Raw genomic sequence first — 20305 nt, forward strand, 5'->3', positions numbered from 1 at the left:
AGGGGAGGTGCTACATACTTTTAAACAACCGATCTCCTAAGAACTCAGTCACTATACAGTACCCAGGAGGGATGGTGCTAAAGCATTCATGAGAACTCCATCCCCATGATCTAATCACCCTCCTACCAGGCCCTCCTCAAACATTGGGGATTACACTTTTTTTTTTTTTTTTTTTGAGACAGAGTTTCACTTTGTTGCCCACGCTGGGGTACAGTGGCATGATCTTGGCTCACTGCAACCTCTGCCTCACGGGTTCAAGCCATTCTCCCACTTCAGCCCCACCCCAAGTAGCTGAGACTACAGGCGTGTGTCACCACACCCAGCAATTTTTTTGTATTTTTGGCAGAGACAGGGTTTTGCCATGTTGCCCAGGCTGGTCTTGAACTTCTGAGCTCAAATGATCCACCAGTCTTGGCCTCCCAAAGTGCTGGAATTACAGGCATGAGCCACCACGCCCAGCCAGAAATTATAATTTGACATGTGATTTTGGGGTGGAAACCATATCACTGCTAAAACTTATTTGTAACCTCAAAATCAATGCTCAAGGCATGTTTGCAGACAGGTGCATGCTCAAAGAAGTGAAAAAATCTGAGTTGTCTACTGCCTTCTTGTTTTAGCTCTCCTACTGTAAACACGCTTACAGGGTTGGGCATGAGTATGTTAATGAGTCAGCAATATATATTAAGATATCTTTGAACAGAAACACACAAAAACAAAGTTACATATTGATTAGTTGATGAAAATATGGTGACCAGCGGCCTGCAGGAACCTAATCTTGTATGTCCCCTAGGAAAAATGATTCAGTATTCAGTGTTAGATGCAACTGTATAGAACGTAACTACATGAATAGTGAGAATCAACTGCATTTTAGTTTCTTTGTTGTTATTGTAAATGAGGTTTTTCACTATCAACATATCTTCTAATCGATCATGATTTGTGTATATCGATTTCTGTGTATTAAATTTATATCCTTCGTCTCACTGAATTCTATTGTTTGGATTAGTGTTATTGATTCAGAATTTTCAGGTGTTGTCTTTTATCATGTGCAAACATCATTTTCCTTCTTTTCCAATTATTATTCCTCTAATTGATTTCTCTTGTCTAGTTTTGTTGGCTACAACCCATCCACCTTTTATAAGGACAGTTTTTCATCTATGTGGAACTGCTCTGAGTTGGCAATAGACTGTGTCATTGAGCTGTAGACTCCTAGAGTTGGAAAGGAGCTTAGAAGTATGTAGATGACTCTCACTTGATGTATGGAATCTTTTTTACATCACTTAATTGGTGATCCAGTCTCTTTTTGAATAACTGTTCCCTTTCTTCTGAAGAACATCTTTCTGTTTCAAGGATTCACCTTGTACCCATTCCACATAGTTTACATCTGGTTTTCAATCACTCCATCCCTATAGCAATCACCCACTGCCCCTGGCTTGTGATCCAGGCCTATTATATAGGGTGGCCATAAAATCTAGATACATAGGTATTATTATTATCATCACTATTATTATTGTGTGTGTCTGTGAGTGTGTTTAACAGATTGAACCCCTTTTATTACTTCTGGTATATGCTAAAAGTACAGATTTATTCAGCAAAAAAATCAAATGCGCAAATCATCTGAGGCAATGAATGCATCCTGGTGCATGTTCAAGGATTTATGAAAATGCATTGATGTACTATCGACATTACTCTATAAAGCCAATTATCTTTAAAGGAGATTTAAATAGTAAGAAAAGAAAGTCTTTCATATATATACCATCAGTTGCCATTTCTGGTACTCTTCATTGTCTGTGTCATTCCGGAGCTGATTCCAATTGGCTTCTCTTTTTTTTCTTTTTTTTTTTGGAGATGGACTCTTGCTCCGGAGTAACCTCCTGGGTTCAAGCGATTCTTTTGCCTCAGCCTCCCCTCCCAAGTAACTGGGATTACAGGTGCAAGCCATCACACCCAGCTAATTTTTGTATTTTTAGTAGAGACAGGGTTTCACCATGTTGGCCAGGCTGGTCTCGAACTCCTGAGCTCAGGTGATCCACCCACCTCGGCCTCCCAAAGTGCTGGGATAACAGGCGTGAGCCACCAAGTCCGGCCAGCTTTTCTCTTTATTATGGGTTATTTTCTTGCTGTTTTTCATGCCTGTCTTTAGGCCAGTCTTTGATTGGATGTCAGACGTTGTAAATTGTACCTTGTTTGATGGTGGATATTTTTGTATCCCTATAAATATCCTTGATCTTTGTTCTGGGACACAGGTATTTCGAAACAGGTTTGATCCTTCCCAGGCTTGCTTTTCAGCTTTGTTAGGCTGGGACCACGGAAACATTTAGTAAAATGCCAGTTTTGCTCCACTATTGAGACAAACTCCTGAATACTTTATCCGATGCCCCATGAATAATATTTTCCACTTTGGCTGAAGGAAACTGGAAATATTCCCAGCCCTGTGTAAACCATAGGAATTGTTCCTTGTAATCACTTTGAGTGGTCCTTTCTCTGGTCTTCAGTAATTTCCTCACAGCCGTGCACTTATTAGCTGAAGACTCAAGAGGGCCACTCCGCAGGTCTCCAGCGAGCTTTCTCTCTGCAGCTCTCTGCTCACCAGCCCTGACCCTGGTAAACTCCAGCTACCTTGGTGTCCTCAGAATTCCATTTCCATCTCCTCAGCTCACAGAGGCTACCGGGCTGTGTTTGGGTTCCCCCTCCCTATGCTGCAGCCTGGAAATGTCTCCAGGAAGCGACTGGGAAATGCATAGGGCTCATCACATTTATCTCTCAAGGAGCACTGTCCTTATCACCTGACGCCCAGTGTTTTGGAAACTGTTGTTACATATATTTTAGCAGGTGTGCTAGTTGTTTTGGTGGGAGTGTAAATCTAGTTGCTGCCATTCTGTATTGGTTGGAGGTGGAAGTTCACCGTTGTAATTGCAACTTCCTCCATTACACTGAAGTAGGCGCTATCATTGAACACATCAAGTGATGGCCTCGTGCACTGCAATGTAACACCAATGCAACTAGCACTGTATATATTTGCCCTGTAGTCATTTGTCTCTGCTCATACCCCACCACCAGACACCAGTGATTGTTCCAATGAGAAAGTGGAGACGAAGAGAGCGAGATGGGTACAGAGGGAAGATAACCACCTTCCAAGTCTGCTGGCATCTCTCTGGAGCCTGGCAGGCTGTCAGCACTCAAATTGCTTGTTGAATAATTGAATGAATGTACGCAGGCTCACATGCATGCACGTATGAATAAATGAACCAATGCCTATGACTGGCTGGTTTCTAAACTGCTCCACTAGTTCTCCAGACCAGACACCTTGCTTCCTTCAGACCCTCATACCCTTCCTTCCTTCCAGGACACAACTCTCATTAGCGGAGTCTGCTCCAGAGCCTTCCTGCTGGGAGGAAACGTCTGAGTTCTGGGAGGTACGCTGCCTCCCACAAGCACTGTTCCTTGCCTTGTTTCAAACAATTCCCTCACTCTTCAGTTCCTTCCTCACTGCATTATTGTTTTTAGCCTGATGCTGAGCGCATGTCCCTTATTATTTTTTTTTTTCATATTTTTAGAAGTGGATTAGTTCTTTAATTTCTTCGCCATAACCCTGGCTACTCCTAGCTTTCAGGAATGTGAATGCCACTTTTAATTAGATTGTAAATTTTTAGAGTATCAGAACTCAGCCCTATCTGTTCTATTTGCAAAAAGCATCCAATATTTTCCCCAGTGATGACCTGTGCTCTATTTTCATCTAGCCTCAGGGATCTTACCGACTAGAAAAATGAAATTTGATGGAGCGATTTCATTTTTGAAGTTAGTAAACACAACTGAATACTTTCATATGTCATTGCTAAAATGTGTTCAGAGAAAAATGGTAACAAATAATCCAACAATCCAATGGTTTTGAAATGTTTCCAATGTAAGAGTTTTTATTCTGGTTTCGGGCTCAATTAGAGTTACCTACAACAGACTACAGACAAAAATAATTAGGAAAGGCTCAATGAAAATGTCAGGAAACTATACAGTAGGGGATGTTCAGTCTTGCAGATCTCAGACAAGTTACCGAGTCTGAATTTCGGTCCTAATATTGGGTGACAAAATCTCTAATTTAGATGTGATAATTAATTTAAAACAAGATTGCGGGCTTGGATCCTGACTATGCTGACTGCTAAACAATTTGAAAGTCCTGTGACAGTCATCCTTCAGGTTAAAACTTCTGGGGGTGGGGCGTCTACCAGAAGATGGAATACAATTTTGTGAGTGCAGGGGGAAAACAGGATAAAGAACAGTCAGAAAAAGCCAGAACCAAGTCGTCAAGCGGGTAGGGGAGGCAGCAGGGATGGAGGGGAGAGGAGTCTTTGCTACAGACAGGGCAGGCACAGGCGGCGCGGAGGGCGGCCTTACCTCCGCGGAGGGGCCAGTTTCAGTGTCAACGCTGAGGTCTGAGCAGCCTGGAAGGACGCTGGTCTCTTAAACATAGCTGCCACCAGACGGCCTTAAAGTGTCTCAGGGACGCTCCTCAGCCCTTTGCTGCTGTGGGTGGCTTGCAGAGTACAGGGCAGGGCTGCTCGAGGTGGAGGTGCGGCAATGATGGCGTGGCTGCTGAGTCCTAGACGCCCGGCCGCGGGGAAGTGGAGGTGGGCTGTCTGGGGAAGCAGAGTTCAGCATTACTTAAGGATGTTAGGGTCTTTGCTGCACTGGAGCCTAAACAGGCCCAGAATCTGAAGGATGATGTTAGATGTACTATTCTTGAAAGGGATTTCAGGGTGTTCCTGAGATAAGCGATGTTATGTTCCCCCCCATCACCCAAACCTTGGGCTCGGGGTGTGTCCCCTGGCAGGACCCATGGGAGCTGGTGCCGTGGGAGGAGCCGTCCGAGTCCGAGGGCGCCGCCTGCAGGAGTGGCTGCTTGGCGGGCCTCTTTTTCCTCCTGGGCTTCTCTCGTCTTGGCTCTCTGGAATCCTGCGTGTCCGCTTCTTTCAGTGGCCAGAAGAGGAAAGCAGAATTCCTCGCCTCCACATCCTCTCTAGAGACAGACAGAGATCAGGGTTACCCTGCATTGATGGCTGCGGGGCCTACAGAGATGTCCAAGCCACCCCCACGGCTGCTTCTCAGCTCCTTGCCCACGTCCCTCTTCCCATGGAAAGGAGTCTCTGGAGCGCTGTGCACCCAATGCTTTAGGCTGGGCTTAGGTCCACTCAGTTCATTTCCACGAGCCTTTGGTGTTTGGGAGCCTCCCATGGCACGGAGAACTTGAGTATACGGACCCGTCCTGACCAAGCCAGTGAAGGAACAACTCCCAGCCCAGAAGCCCCTGGAAACTCCTCAGCATAGACCTGTGTCCGCCCCAGGGAGATGAGCTTGGCCCCATCACAGCCCAGTTCATCCCTGTATTGGAGCTTGTACATCAGAGATATTCTTTCACACCCTGTGTTTCTGTAATGACTCCAAGGTATACTATCGGAAACATTTTTCCAAATGTCCAAAATGGTATGATTTGTAATGACATTGAACTTAGGAATGACTATGAAGTCACAGAGCTAGATTACTATTTAGAAAATACGCTGACAAAGCTTATTTACCCAGAAGTGCTGTCCTTCAAAGAAGGCACCTTGATAACACCATGACCTCATTCCAGCCATGCCTCCATGGCTCACCGTTTTGAGAGCTCACCTTTTTTCAGGGCCTTCAGGGTAAGTTAAGGACACCCACTGCCTAGTGTTAAACCTTATTTTGTTCCCATAATCAGTATCAGCTATCTTGATCAACCTGCCTTCAATCCGAATAATTTTTTGTTTTGTTTTTACTCCGCATAACTTCTGACTATTACTGCTTCGGATCCTTTTGGAAATTGTCAGGGAAAAACAAAACAATAAAGTGGAAAGAGAGTTTTTGCTATTTTCAAATAGAAAATGCCATCATTCAAATCCCTTCTGAAAGAATCAAGATTCACTACACATGATCATTTTCAAAGATTGGCTCAAAGATCAGGAGAGATTCCCAAGAGAGATTAAAAAATTGGCCTGGGCGATAGCAGTGACATTGGGAAAAGCCTTTCTGGGAGGCCACAGACAAAATCATCTTTAAATCTGAGGCCAGCGCTTGTGTGGATGTATAGGTTCTGTGATAGCAGGTTCTGAGAGACTTCTAGGAATCATGCTTCAAGGGTACATTTACCGCCCCTGCTCTGTGAAGTCTAAAATCTTATCCGTCAGGTTACCCTCAACTATCCCTCAAATTGCTACCTCTCTCCAGAGCAGAATAAGTTGATACATTCTGTTTCTTTTTCAGGGTTTTTCTCTATTTGCCATGAGTTAGGATCCATGATTACAGTTCAGTCCCTAAGCTATAATCTCTCAGAAAGAGGAGCGACAAGAAGCGGATGTGAGAAATAGAGAGATTTTCAGGCATTAAAAGCATGGAAAGAACAAGGTAGGGAGATGCCTACCCCCCCGCCTGGAGGACTCTGGCGCTGTGCTGGTTCCACTTCTGGGAAGAAAGTGCTGAGTGCCCACTCCATGCCCTCCTGGGGTCAGAACCCACCCCCTTTGCTGAATAAAGCATTGGCAGCTTGTCAGAAATCCTGCTGGATTCCTGAGGTCTCGTTTGTATTGTGCCCTAAGTGTCTCTCTCTCAGCAAGGCTGCCTTAGAACATAAAGAACAAGAGGACCATGGAGTAGGCACCAGCAGATGTTTGATGAAGACCCGGTGGGGGGTCTTAGACTTTCAGCAACCGAAGGGGTGGAGAATGAAGAAATGGATAAGCAAAGGCTGTTGCTATCTGAATTGCTACTGCTGGCCCTGAAGGCTGGCGAATCTCTGTGTCTCCTTGTGTCCCCTTGTCCCATGTCCTAGGGCACCACCACATGCTTCCTGAATGTAAGCAACGGCACGTGTCCTTCTAAATTACATAGGACACTCACAGACAGGGTTTGTTGCTGAACTGCACGTTTTTCAGGGCTTTGTTCCAGCATAAGAAATGGGGCTCCTAATCCAACCAGAGGGGACGGAGGGAGCTAATGACATACAGAGGCTTAATGATTTCAAATGCACAGACGCCTCTTAGGAGAAAATCGTCAGGAGTGACCAGGCGAGATTAAGTGAAGTGATTCATCTGACGTAATGTCAGAGGCAGTGCTGAATCTTGAAGTTTCAATCAATGACTTAATTTCACTGATGTCAGGAGACAATGTGAGTCCACAACACTACACGGGGTCAAGGGAGGAGTGTTAAACACTGCGCACGGTATCATTTCCACTGGGACACACTCCCAAATCCAATGGCTTCATGGAAAGTTACTGAACTGCTCAAAAGACAGATAATGAGAGGCGAATATTTTGTGTAACAGGAATTGTGGGGAACAGGGGTTGACCAGAGACCCAGACAAACCCCACCTGGCCCTGGGAGGGTCTCTCCTCCTGCCGACTCATACATAGCCATGTCCCCAGGACCACACAATGACCCTCAAGCAGCAAGAGAAGAACATGCCTTGCCTCCAGGGCCCCAGAACCTAACAGCTTCCTTCAGATGCCTGATGTTTCCCTGGAGCACAGAGGAAATGCTGAGTCCTATTTTGCTTTCCTGATATCACATTTGGAAAGTTATTATTTTTATAAAAATAAATCATACTCCCTCTAAAAAGGCTTTTTTTTCTTTTTTTCTTTTTTCTTTTTTGACAGAGTCTCGCTCTGTCGCCCAGGCTGGAGTGCAGTGGTGTGATCTCGGCTCATGGCAAGCTCTACCTCCTGGGTTCAAGTGATTCTTCTCTCAGCCTCCCGAGTAGCTGGGATTAAGGGTGCCCACCACCATGTCCATCTAATTTTTGTATTTTTAGTAGAGGCGAGGTTTCACCATAATGGCCAGGCTGGTCTCGAACTCCTGACCTCAAATGATCTGCCCATCTCAGCCTCCCAAAGTGCTAGGGTTACAGGCATGAGCCACTGCCCCCGGACAGGAGTCTTCTTAAGGAGGAGTCTTGAAGGTAAAAACAAGCTGTGCTCTGTTAAGGGTAAGGGGAGGAAGGATTCCAGCTCATCTGGGAGAGAGTTCTAGCTAGTTAAGTGGCACCAGGTGTGTGTATTCAGTTCAAGCGGCCTGAAACCCCAGCATGTGGGTGGTTGAGTAATGCCTGCTAGAGGCACCGCTCTCCACTGGAGAACACCAGCAGCTGGAGCATCAGACCCACCAGGTGCCTCCCCCTGCCCTGGCCAGAGGCCACAGTCCTCTGATGGGAACGGGACGCCAGGGGAGGCAGCCAGGGAAGGACTTGGTCTGTGAGTCCCCTGCCCTGGCAAGGAGAGAGGATGCCAAATGGAGGAAAATCCCCCTGTTCTGCCTGTTTCTTGTAGTTATTGAGAAGGACCACATGGGAGAAACTACACATGTGTTCTCAAATGGAGGCAGTTATAGACAGGATAAGGACTATTCTCCCTCAGAAAAGACATCTCTGATGCCATGGAATGTAGCAGAAAGCTCAGGGACACTCCTGAACGGAAGGGAAGGGAAGAGCAGTTATTTCCCTCCATCGGACACACTGTCTTGAAAGACACGCCTCTCAGCCGTGTGTCAGAGAATGCCGTCGTCATGCTGCAAAGGAAAGAGAAAATCTGCACCCGCCTCGCTGGTTTCACATTGCAAATATGGCAATACCAGCATCCCCTCCTTGAGGAATGAGTAGTCTGGAATTTAGCAATATTGATAACATATTTTATAAGCCAACCTTGTTTTTTTAGAAAAAGTCTTTAAGAATCATTTAGGTGTCAAATTTTAAGTTGAAAATGAAAATGTGCATCAGATTTCGCTGTGTTCAATTAGTTTTGAGCCCTTCAGCCTCCAAATGCCTTTCTTCCTGCCTTTCACTGTGCACCGTTCTCACTCAGAAGCCAGAAGAGAGACCTGGAGGAAAGGCTCCCAGAAGGAAGGAAAGGAGGTTGGGGGGAAGATGGAGGCTGTTTGGGCCCAGGTATCCCTTGCTTTACCCTGCAAGCAGATAGTTATAGTAAATTCAATATTTAAAAATTAAATTTAGTCAAATAATGTTCTGTTGGAGATGTAACCTACAGTACATGTCTTTAATAGCCTGTGAAGAAAGCATCAGGATTTTTTTAGATGGCCTCATTTGGAATGTAAAAAGCAAAGTAGAGGTTCCTCTTCAAAGACTTTCCTCCCCATCTAATTAGGAATAACGAGTAACTTCTCTTAGAAGCAAAATTTATTCAAAGACCTGTGCTAACATTCTTAAACATCTGCTAGCCGTAATAAAGAAATCAATGTACTTTATGTTCTTAGCTCCCACAATTTAGTTTAAATATTTGCCCTGGCAAGCTTATACTGGTCCAAGCAAGCCTTAGGTCATAGCCTGTTTCTCTTCCTTATTTGAAGGTGTTTTTACCTTTCTCAGCATTCCCCAAGTTACTTCCTCCTTCCTTTGCTCTCCTCTGCCTTTGCCTCTTTAAAAAAGTTCTAAGTTGCTAGTCAGTCGGAACAAATACAGAATGTGAGGTCCCGTTCCAGCCAATGGAAACCGGGCATAGCAGCAGGGTGGACGCATCAGGTTATAAATGACCCTGTCTCCTTTGTTCGGTGTACTCTCATGGCAAAACTGCTGGTGAGTGTACCCTTTCTGCAGAAAGTATAAAAATGGCCTTGCTGAGGAAATTAAATTTATGTTCAAGTGCTATTTCTTTACAGCACCGGGGAATAAGCATTTCTAACAGGAATAATGGCATGAATGCTCCCTAAGGAGCACATTTGTAAAGTAAGTGAGAAAGAGCTCCTGAGGAAGGGACCTACCAGAAGGAAATCCCAGCTCAGACACAAAATCAGACCTATGCCTTTATTTTTGTACTCGGTTCTGCTAGCCCTTATTATAGGAACAGAGACAGGTTAAGCTCTGAACTTAGTAGGTTGAATGTAACCTCTGCTTATGAGCATTAAACTCAGTCTCTTGCTCCCACAGAGGCAGCCAACACAAAAAAGAGTAGAAATTACAATGGGGGACTTGAGAGTCAATGAAGACTTCCACCATGTGAAGCCCTGAAGCAAGGGTAGATAATTCACAGTGAAGAGCTTTAAATAAGGCCTGGGGAAGATGGAAAACAAAGGCTTTTCTCAACATACAAGGATTTGCATTTTCATTCTAAAATAATGATTGATAACATTGAGTTTGGTGAAAATGGATAATACTTAGATACATCTGCTCATATTCCTTTATAATGAGCTGTAATTTGGACATCATAGGAACCAGAAGCAAGACCCACAGGGACCATTGTTGGGGTAGAAGTTTGAGATGAGCAGAAAATGTCCTGCTATTTTAAATGAAGTATCAACCCATCTAGACAAAGAATGGAGAATTGTAGCATACGTTTTTGATAATCATAGCTAAGGAAAGGTTCTCTGTGGAGCCGCACACCCCTTGAGGAGCATCGCTGGGCATCTGCTAGCATGTGTCTGTATATATTTATTTGTTCTTCAAATAGTCATTGGGGGCATTCTGTGAGCTGGACCCTGGCAACTGGGATTCAGAGGCAGATAGAACCTGTCCCCTACCTTCAAGGACTTGTGCCTACAGTGTCCAATGCAAAGGAAATTTTCTTTAAAAGAAACCTCTACGGGTTGCCGTGGGGCCACCTCACTACCTGGGGGGGCTAGGGTGCTGGGACATCACATGGTGGTGTTGACGTTTGAGCTCAGTCTTGGAGTTCCCCTGGTGGCTGAGGGCAAGGAATAGCTGTCCAGGGAGAATACTTAATCTGGTGAAGGCACAGAGACCTGAGAAAGCATGGTGTGGGCAAAACCTACATGTAGCTTAGTGTGGTTAGCATGCAGAAGGCATTGGTGGGTTAGCTGGGAGTGGCTAGGGACAAGTGAGGCAAGGTAGGCAGGTCTGGGCCAGACCAACAAGAAGCTAAGCTGTGATAAGAAGGGGTGATGGGGATGGGGCTCTGAAGGATTTTTAAGTGCGGAAGGGACACAGGCAGATTTGCATGTGAGGAAGTTGATTCTGCTCAGCCCTTATGGTGAGTGACTGGGACTGTGGCAGGAGGAGGCTGGAGGACATGAGAGCTCGTGGCCAGTTAGGATGTCTGTAACCTGGAGACCAAGGGGGTGTGGTAGGTGAAGGACAAGCAGCAGCCAAAGATGACCACCAGATTTGTGGCTGGACAGCTCCGTGACTTGTGGGTAAAAGGGTGAACTGAGATGGGGAAGCCCGAGATGGGAGCAGGTTTGTGGGGAGCTCTGATTTCAGTTTTAGATGTGCTGAATTTTTGAGATTCTGTACACTCAGGTGGAAATATCCAGGGGGTGGTTGGAAACAATGCCCTTCCCACAATGTGCTGAACACCTGCCAGACAATGACCGTCCCCAATCTTCACATCACCGTCATCCTGCAGATGAGCTCAGGGTCGATGAGCAACCACAAAACTAATGAGGGCAGGGCTGGGATATAAACCCAATCTTGGTTCCAATGCTCTTCCCCCTATAGTTACCCATCATGGCTGCACCTTGCAACCAGCTGGGGGCTTTCAGAAAAACCTGCCTCCAGGCCCACTCTCAGAGTCTGACTGTGACACACAAGCACAGGAGAGCAGCCTGGGTTGGAGAAGGAGACATGGGGTCCTTAGTGCAAAGGGAGTCATGGAGGCAGTGGGAGGCAGTGAAGTCAGGCAGGGAGAAAACCCAGAGAGGTAGAGGGGCAACGAGCCTCAAGAGGAGGGTTTAGGGCAGAAGGGAGTGGCTGGTGGTGTCCAAAGCGACTCTGGAGCAGGTTCAGTCAGTGAGGGCGGAGCTCACTGGTTCAGGCTCGTGAGAGGTCCCGTGTGGCCTCTGTGGAAGCAGTTTCTTGGAGGGGTAAGGGTGGACGCCTATATCCAAGGCTCAGGAGTGAACAGGAGAGTGGGGACGTTGAGTCTATCCGATGATGCATGGAGACCGGCAGTGAAGGGCAGGGAGCGTGCTGGATCACACTGCGGAACCAAGGGAACGGTATTTATTTAGGAGTGTGTGTGTTTGTGGGTGCTGCGTGTGTGTGAACAGGAGGCCAACCTGTGTACTTGCTGACGTGAAGGGCTCAGTGAAGAGGAGCTAAGGAGAGAGGTGAGAAGAATCCAGGGATCACTGATGGATCCAGGACCCGAGGCAGCGGAGGATGGGCCTCTGGAGCCCAGTGGACAGATCAGCCTGGGGTGAAAGGAAGGACACTGATTCTTTGACATCGGGGGCAAAGGCAGAGACTTCCATAAGCCCAGAAGTGGGAGATCAGAAGTGGAGGGAGAGGATGTCTGATGGTTCTTTGACGAAGTAGAAGGTAAGGCCATTAGGAGAATGAAGGTTAGCACCCAAAGACAGCCTGCAAGCTCTAACAGAAACTGGAAGATGTTTCCTGGGTCCTTTTCCCCAACACTTGCTCAACATCCACCTTCACCTCTTTTTGTATGACCTTGACTCCAAGGTCATGGCTCCATGAGCCCAATTTTGATGCCCCTCGTTGGCCCCATGGACTTGGGTTCGTGTTTGCTCTGCGGGCCTCCCCCTTTCCTTTTGCCTTGGCTTTAGTCTACCTTACAGCTCTTAGCCATCCTACTACCTCACCTGAAAATGTGTTCACTCCACTGCAGCCCCTGGAAGCCACCGCCCCTCCAACACCCTGACCTGGCTACAGGCAAGCCAGGGCCAGCCCCTCGCTCCCACCTCCCAGCAAGGGGAGAGGTAGGTAGGTGACTGGACCCAAATGCAACTTAATTAGAAGGCCTTCAGTCTTTACAAATAAAAGGGGAATAATTCCTTCATATTCATGAATGCTTTTCTGAAGGGTCAAATAATGTTGAATTTGAGATTAGAACCAGATGGATGAATAAGTAGCAGGTGAAAGGTGTGACGTCGAAGGAATAATAAACACAGAGCTACATTTTAAGTAGGGCATTCTCCATCTCTACTTTTCTTCCCTAGTATTTAGAGGTCATGGATCTCATCTCAAAAACAGATTAAAGGTGCAAGGATATAAATTAATATTCAAGAGATAAAAGTTGAGTACACTTACACTTCTGGATCCTCAGGAATTGGGGGTGACTTTATATGAGAGCAAGAGAGCGCATACTTGTTTTGGCTGATCTTAATAAGTGCACTCCGAGGGCAAAATTCCTGTAATAATACCAACAGAGTTCACTCAACTTAAATCAGAAATGTCCACAATTCAGATACAATTTTATTCTAGCTCAACCCATTATAATAGCTTCTAGTCATTATCCTATTCAGGGTGACACTTAAAAGAGTAGTTTAAATTCAGACCCTCACTTGATAATTATTTGCTGAATAAAAGTCATCATTGAGTCCTCTCTGTCATTTCTCCATATTCTGGATCAATTGCCAAATGTACCCACGTAAGACACACACACACACACACACACGCACGCACACACACACACATCTTCACATAACCACCTTCCCTTCTATCTTTGTTTCAGCCTTTGGCCACCACTTTTGCTGACTGCCCCACCTTCACCCTCTTTGGGTCTCCCCAAGTCCCTATCAGAACTGTCTCCAGTATCCTTCCCCCTCCACCCTGCCACACCCACCTCCACCCCCCGCCCCCGGCCATGCCACTCTAGCCTCCAGGGCCCCACATCCTGTAGGTAAGTTCAAGGTCTTTTTCTGGGCTCTGCGGCTTCCCCTCAGGGGTCCTGGGCCGACTGCCTCATCTCTCCCCACACCCTAGGGCATGCCTGGGGACATCTCTTAAAACATCCCTCCCTTTCACAGTTGATATCCCCAGAATGGTCCCACACATCAGGAAGGGGAAGGCTTCCCCATGCTCTGCCCTTCCAGATGTTTCTCTACTGCTATCCAGACAGCTTCAGGAAACTCCATTTTCTCCAAGGGGTTTTTTTCTGGGGTGATGAGCAGACAACTCCTTCTCCGCTTGCCCTGTTGGGTTGGATACAGTGCTCCAGTGGCCGCTGGCTCTGATGGTCTTTCTCCTTTGCGCTTAACCCTAAATTTCATTTCCCATGCCCCTCTCCCTGATGGAACTACCTCATGCCACAGTCAAGGAGGCACTGGATATTTTTATTCTGTATCCTAGGCAGCCGGGCACAGTAGTTTAGAGGGTAGGCCATGGAGCCAGATTGTCTGTGTTCGAATGCCTGCTCAACACACCAAGTGTGTGCTTTAACCTCTTGCTTCAATTCCTTTTCTGGAAATCAGTGTAATAATAGTCTCTACCTCATGGTGTTCTGAGGATCCAAGGGTCCACTCTGTGTAAAGCGCTTGGATTGGAATGCATGGCACACAGTAAGGTCCTAAGAAAGAGCCACTGTTACCTGGCTTTTTGCTCACCAATCTAGTTCACTTGTGGGTCTGTTTTCCAGGCATGTTAAGTCGTCCATCAAAACAATGTCATTTTCCATTAGGAATGTCGTTCATTCAAGTAATTTAAAAAACAATTGTGAGACCCTTCTCTTCATCAGGGACTGTGCTGGGAGGGACAAAGGTGAACAGACGTGGTCTCTGCCTTCAAGGATTGAGAGGTTGGTGAGGAAGCCAGTTTGGCAAGGGCAGTGTAGTGGACAGGAGGGACCTGAGGGCCTGCAGGAAGTCACAATCAGGCAGAGTCTTTAGGGTGACGGGAGTTTGGGGGAAAGGAGATAGGGAGGGCAGTCTAGGAAGAGGCAAAAGCCTGGGACTTGAAAAAGCCCACCGCATTCAGGAAGCAGTGAGTCTTCCACCTGGCTGGAGGTCAAGCTCATGGAGCCGGCTGGGGCCACACCAGGGTCCTGGGGGCATACTCCCTGAGGGTGACACGAAGCATGTGTGTAGGTTGAGAGGAGGCAGGAGACGTCAATCAGGCAAACTACATCATCAGTTTTGTAAACTGATAAAGAATTCTTCTAAAACTTTTAGAAAAATTACATACAGAAATATATAATTAAGAAAGGATTTCTTAAATAAACATAGAAAGGGCAGAAGGAGAAGAGGGATAAATTTGACCATATTAAAATTTAATGCTTCTCTGTCAACAAAGATTCCAAAGTTAAAAGACAAGCAACAGACCGGGGAAAACTATTGGCTGCATATGTTACCAAGAATTACTACCCAGAAGACAGAGAAGACCTCCCCTAGTCAATAAAAAAGACAAACGATCCAACAGACAATACAGACCCTTAACAAACATCCGTCCAATGAGCAAATCAATCTAGAGGTGATACAGTTAACCGAGTCATTCCCACTTGCTGGCACTGGGGAGTGTAGAAGGAAGGGATCTGAGTGATGCTGCCAACCTCTGCAGCCACATCATCACTACTGTTACCTAACACCTACCTGTCAGACACACAGATCTTTTACATCTTTTACATGTCTTTTCTTCAAGCCTCACAATCACCCTGTAGGGTATACATAGATAAATACAGATATAGGTATGTAAAGTATTCATTTTATATGTGACCAAACTGAGTCTCGGGGGTGAAGCAACCTGCTCAGGTCAGACAACCAATAAAGAGCAGAGTGAATGTTCATATAATTCAAACACAGGGTTTTTTTTTTGTTTTGTTTTTTTGTTTTTTTTTGAGACAGTCTCGCTGTGTCACCCAGGCTGGAGTGCAGTGGTGTGATCTCGGCTCACTGCAAGCTCTGCCTCCCAGGTTCACGCCATTCTCCTGCCTCAGCCTCCCAAGTAGCTGGGACTACAGGCGCCCACTACCATGCCCGGCTCATTTTTTGTATTTTTAGTAGAGATGGGGTTTCACCGTGTTAGCCAGGATGGTCTCGATCTCCTGACCTTGTGATCTGTCCACCTCAGCTTCCCAAATTGCTGGGATTACAGGCGTGAGCCACCGCACCTGGCCTAAACACAGGGCTTTTAACTGTAAAGGCTGTGTTCTTTTCACTCTACTCCACTTTGTGCCTGTCCGCCCTTATGTCTCCCAACTTCTGCCAACTCTGGAGGTGGTTCCTAGGTAAGTAGGAGATGGGGAACCAGGTGGTAGCACCCCAATACAGGGGACACAGAGGAGAAGGAGGTGCTTGGGGAAAGGGGGTGCACTGGCTTGCGGAGTCTGAGATGCCTGTGTTCACTCTGAGGGAGTGCTCCAGGAGGACCCAGCTAGAAGCACAGGGTTGGAGCTCAGGGCAGGAGCGGGGCTGGCACTTCTGGCACAGAGGAGGTGTCCAGAGATGGAGGCTCACACCGAAAGACACCAGGAGGAGGCAGAGGAGGACAGCACTAGGGGGGGCCCAGGAGGTGACCAAGTCTGCAGGGCCAGCAGGGGACCTCAAAGCAGGGGCAGTCTGAGGAGGAGGAGGAGGAGGATGAGGACGAGGACGAGGAAGACGGAGAGCCAGAGAGAGTGGTGCTCCAAGACCCTAGAGTGAGCCTGCCAGTCCGTCAAATGCAAAGCATGGTTCAGCAGTGGGAGCCAAAGAACTGCACAGTACAGGCAGCAGAGGCCATGGCCACCTCAGTGAGGGCAGGGTCTGTGTGGCACGGTGGGCAGAAGCCAAAACACAGGGAGTGGAGAGCAGGGCAGCAGATGCAGCCAGGGAAACCATTCATCAAGAAGCCTGGCAGTGCCAGGATACAGCCTGGCATTGCCCAGGAGAAAGTCCTTTTCTAAATGAAAATCTACTTACTCTCCGGTTGTTACACTTCAAAACTGTGTAGAATTTTTCTGTGGCCACATGCTTATTGGGAAGTGCTATGACAATGGCAGGGACATAGAAGTCAAATCCTTTGGGTATCACAATTTTGGCAAACACATAATCTCCAACCTGCAGAGGAGAACACAGAGCAAATATTTTGCTCATGGATTGTACAGACAATGTTAACATAAGCAAGTTTTAAAATACTCCAAGGCAATTGGCAAGTACTGATGCTAAAATTCAAATAGATATTTTTTTTTCTCAGTTAAGAAAGAGTTCCAAGATTCTCTGGGCTCATTGGGCCACATCTGGAATTTTGTGATCAGTTTGGGAAGCCCCATTTTGGTAGGACTTCACCAACTGACAAGGACCCAAGGGTCTGCCAGCAAGATGGTGAGGGTTCTGGAAACCACACCCTAAAGAGACTAGTTGAAGGAACCTGGGGTGTTTGTCATGCAAAGATAAACAGTGTCCTCATCTGCCAGAAGGGCTGTCACCAAGACGTAGAAAGGGAGAGGTTTGTTTATTGTTGCTCCAAAGCACACACCCAGAATCCAAGGGTAAAATTCGCAAATGAAGAATTTGCAGGAGAAAAAGGATCTTGTGGAGGGACATGCAGAGGCTGCAGGCCCTTCTGCATCGTCAGGGTACAAGAGCACTGTTGTGTTCCAGCGCTCTGACTAGGAAGCAGCAGCAGAGGCCCAAGGATGAATTCTCCAATTCCTCCTCCAGCGCTTCTCCTCCCGGCTCACACTGGGCAAGACAGCAGCAGGGTGCTGTGCAAGGATTTCCCTCTAATCCCAGGCCTTGGAGCTGGAATTAGGAACGTGGCAAGAGGATGAGCCAGACATGGCACAGCTTTTATGAGTTTATGAGCAGATGAGAACACATTAATCTGGCCCAACTGAGGCCGGAGAACAGGGTCTGGAGTCAGGGAACTTAAGGTCAATTCGTGCTGACTTTCTAAGGCTGAATCAAGCGAAGCACCAAGGTCTGGGGGCAGGGAAAGCACCAAGGTCTCGGGGGCAGGGAATCTGGGGCCAATTTGTGATAATTTCCTAAAGTTAAATCAAAGGGAAAACATCTGGGTCTGAGGCAGGGAACCTAAGGCCAATCACTGCAAACTTCTTAAAGCTAAACCAAAAGGAGAAACCCCATCTCCTGATGCCGGGTAGCAAAGGATCAAAGGTCAGTCTCCCTGCAACCCTCCCTTTCCACCCCGCCTCAGAGGGAAAGGGAGTGTGCCTTGGATTGGCCACAGGCCAAGCAGGGGCCATCCCTTCATCTACATAGGGCACTAATTCACCTCAGCCTTTAATTAGCCACAGACCAAATCCTTCATCCAGATAAGGGGTAGTCCATAGGAACCTCAAAAGGAGTACTTAAAACCCAGAAATCTTTGTAATGGCGCCCTTGAGCCTCTTGCTCGGGCCCATTCCCACCCTGTGGAGTGCTTTCTCACTTTAATAAACCCCTGCATTTGCAGCTTCATTCCTGTGTTCCGTTTCTTTGTTACTTTATTTGTGCATATTGTTCAATTCTTTGTTCAAAACACCCCTGGACAACTGACATTCATGGCCTTTCCTCCGGTGACACATCTGTGGAATGCACATTTGGGCTAACTGTGCATTACGGTATCACCGTCTGACATCAGCTGATTACAGTGCCAAGGAAAGTGCTACCTCTGCCCTTGTTATTATGTAATAGAATAGAATGGAATGGGATGGGATGGGATGGGATGGGATGGAATGGCATGGCATGGCATGGCATGGCATGGCATGGCATGGCATAGCATAGCATAGCATAGCATAGCATAGCATAGCATAGAATAGAATAGAATAGAATAGAATAGAATAGAATAGAATAGAATAGAATAGAATCTTTTGCAGTTAAAAGTGTCCACGGTACTGGCAGCTACAGCAATGTCCTTCCCCCAAACTCTATTGTCTTGTAAAGGGACAAGGACCTCAAGGTGCAGTGCAAACAAGTCTGTGCAGCCCTGAGCTACATAACAGGGAGTCGGCAGGTCAGGGTCACGAGCAAAGAAATCTCCAGGTGACAGGTCCCAGAAAAGGGGCCATTGTTCTTCCTGCCCAAACACACCCTCCCTGCAGGAGCCCATGTAGGTTCAGCAAAGGGTCAAACAGTGGCCTTGGCGTTCTCTGTTATTCAAAACTCTGTGGATGGTGAAAAGGGGCCCCAGAACACATCAGGGACTGGGTACCTGGAGCAGCGGGCAGGGCATGGCGCCCCCCACAGGCGTGATGAAGGAGGTGGACACGACCTTGGTGTCTCCGTAACTGAAGCCCACCAGTGCTTGGGTGCGGCTCACACACTTCTTCACAACTCCTGGAAGGAATCAAAGAAAACATAAAATATAAAGACAAATAACATCCCTTCCCTTAGGCTTGTGCCATCTTTCTGGCCATGCTGAGTTATAACACTTTGCCTGTTTAAATCAGTGTGCCCCTTTGATTTCTCCAGCAGATAATCTTGGGCACCATAGGATGCCTACTGGGTTGACCAATTCAAAGTGGTGCACATGCCTGGTCTGGGCACCTGCTGAGATGAGAACCAGTGAGAATGGACTAGACTTGTTCATCCTGCGCCATCAGCCTCCATCCTGACGGGAACATGGGTCCTGGAAATAAAGATCCTCTTCTCGAACACCTCCTACCACCTGATATTTTCATTTACTTTAGCCCTATTTTCTTCCATAATACTTAAAGATAGAAAATACATGTTGTTAATTAAATCGTGAAAGTAAAAAGGAAATATAAACTCCCATCCAAATTGGCTTTTCATCTGACTAGACTGAACATACTCAGCTTCCCCAAAATGTACAGCTGAAAGGAACAAAGAAAAAAGATGTAAGGCTGGGCGTGGTGGCTCACACCTGTAATCTCAGAACCTTGGGAGGCTGAGGCAGGTGGATCACCTGAGATCAGGAGTTCAAGACCAGCCTGGCTAACATGGTGAAACCCCGTCTCTACTGAAAATACAAAAATTAGCTGGGCATGGCGGCACACGCCTGTAATCCCAGCTACTCGGGAGGCTGAGGCAGGAGAAACGCTTGAACCCGGGAGGTGGAGGTTGCAGTGAGCTGAGATTGCGCCATTGCACTCCAGCCTGGGCGACAAAAGCAAAATTATGTCTCAAAAAAAAAAAAAAAAAGAAAAAAGAGGTAAGAAGTTTCTTTTTTTGTTATACTAAAGGAGTGCATGATAGATAACATAAGGTTGGTGTAAAAATAATTGTGGTTTTTGCCATTAAAAAATGACCAAAACCACAATTACTTTTGCACCAGCCTAATATATATACACACAAACATATATATTATTTAATTATATAATAATTTTAATTAATATAATTATTAGAATAGATTATCATTCTAGGAAAAGAAAATACCTGTGTTAAGATATATATTTTTTGTAATTTATCCGACTTGAAATTTATCCTCCCATTAAAAAGGGATTCTAAACATTAAGGGGGAGATGATGACATTGGACACCTCCCCCAGCAGTATCAGCTGCTCACAGACCCTCCTGGAGACAGAAATGAGCACACGCGTCCCGCTGGGCTCCACGGCATGTGCTGCAGCAGCTCCCCAGTCCTGGCTCACGTGCCTGCTAAGCAAAGCCCTGTGTCCTCTCATGGGGCAAAGAGATAGCTGCTGATTTTCATCTTGAT

General features: G+C 46.6%; 1 protein-coding gene across 4 annotated transcripts in view; it reads right to left on the reverse strand.

The window, feature by feature from the left end:
- Positions 1-2876: 2876 nt before the first annotated feature.
- VWA3B (von Willebrand factor A domain containing 3B) overlaps positions 2877-20305 on the reverse strand; it is a 226604-nt gene continuing 209175 nt past the window's right edge. The window contains exons 24-29 of one of the 4 annotated variants that reach the window (XR_008624313.1): positions 18840-18964; positions 16607-16744; positions 13023-13123; positions 4795-5008; positions 4387-4628; positions 3881-3952 (exon numbers count right to left, since the gene is read on the reverse strand). Coding sequence is in view for 2 of the 4 variants with exons in the window: in XM_024927776.5 (XP_024783544.1) it covers positions 4479-4628; positions 4795-5008; positions 13023-13123; positions 16607-16744; positions 18840-18964 (728 nt within the window). In the remaining 2 variants the exon portion in view is untranslated. Of the gene's footprint in view, positions 4629-4794; positions 5009-13022; positions 13124-16606; positions 16745-18839; positions 18965-20305 lie in introns of all 4 variants that reach the window. The other 3 variants (XR_008624314.1, XM_024927776.5, XM_055107627.1) reach the window with 3 other exon arrangements.

The sequence above is a fragment of the Pan paniscus genome, chromosome 12 (assembly GCF_029289425.2).
Source record: "Pan paniscus chromosome 12, NHGRI_mPanPan1-v2.0_pri, whole genome shotgun sequence".
Lineage (NCBI taxonomy): Eukaryota > Metazoa > Chordata > Mammalia > Primates > Hominidae > Pan > Pan paniscus.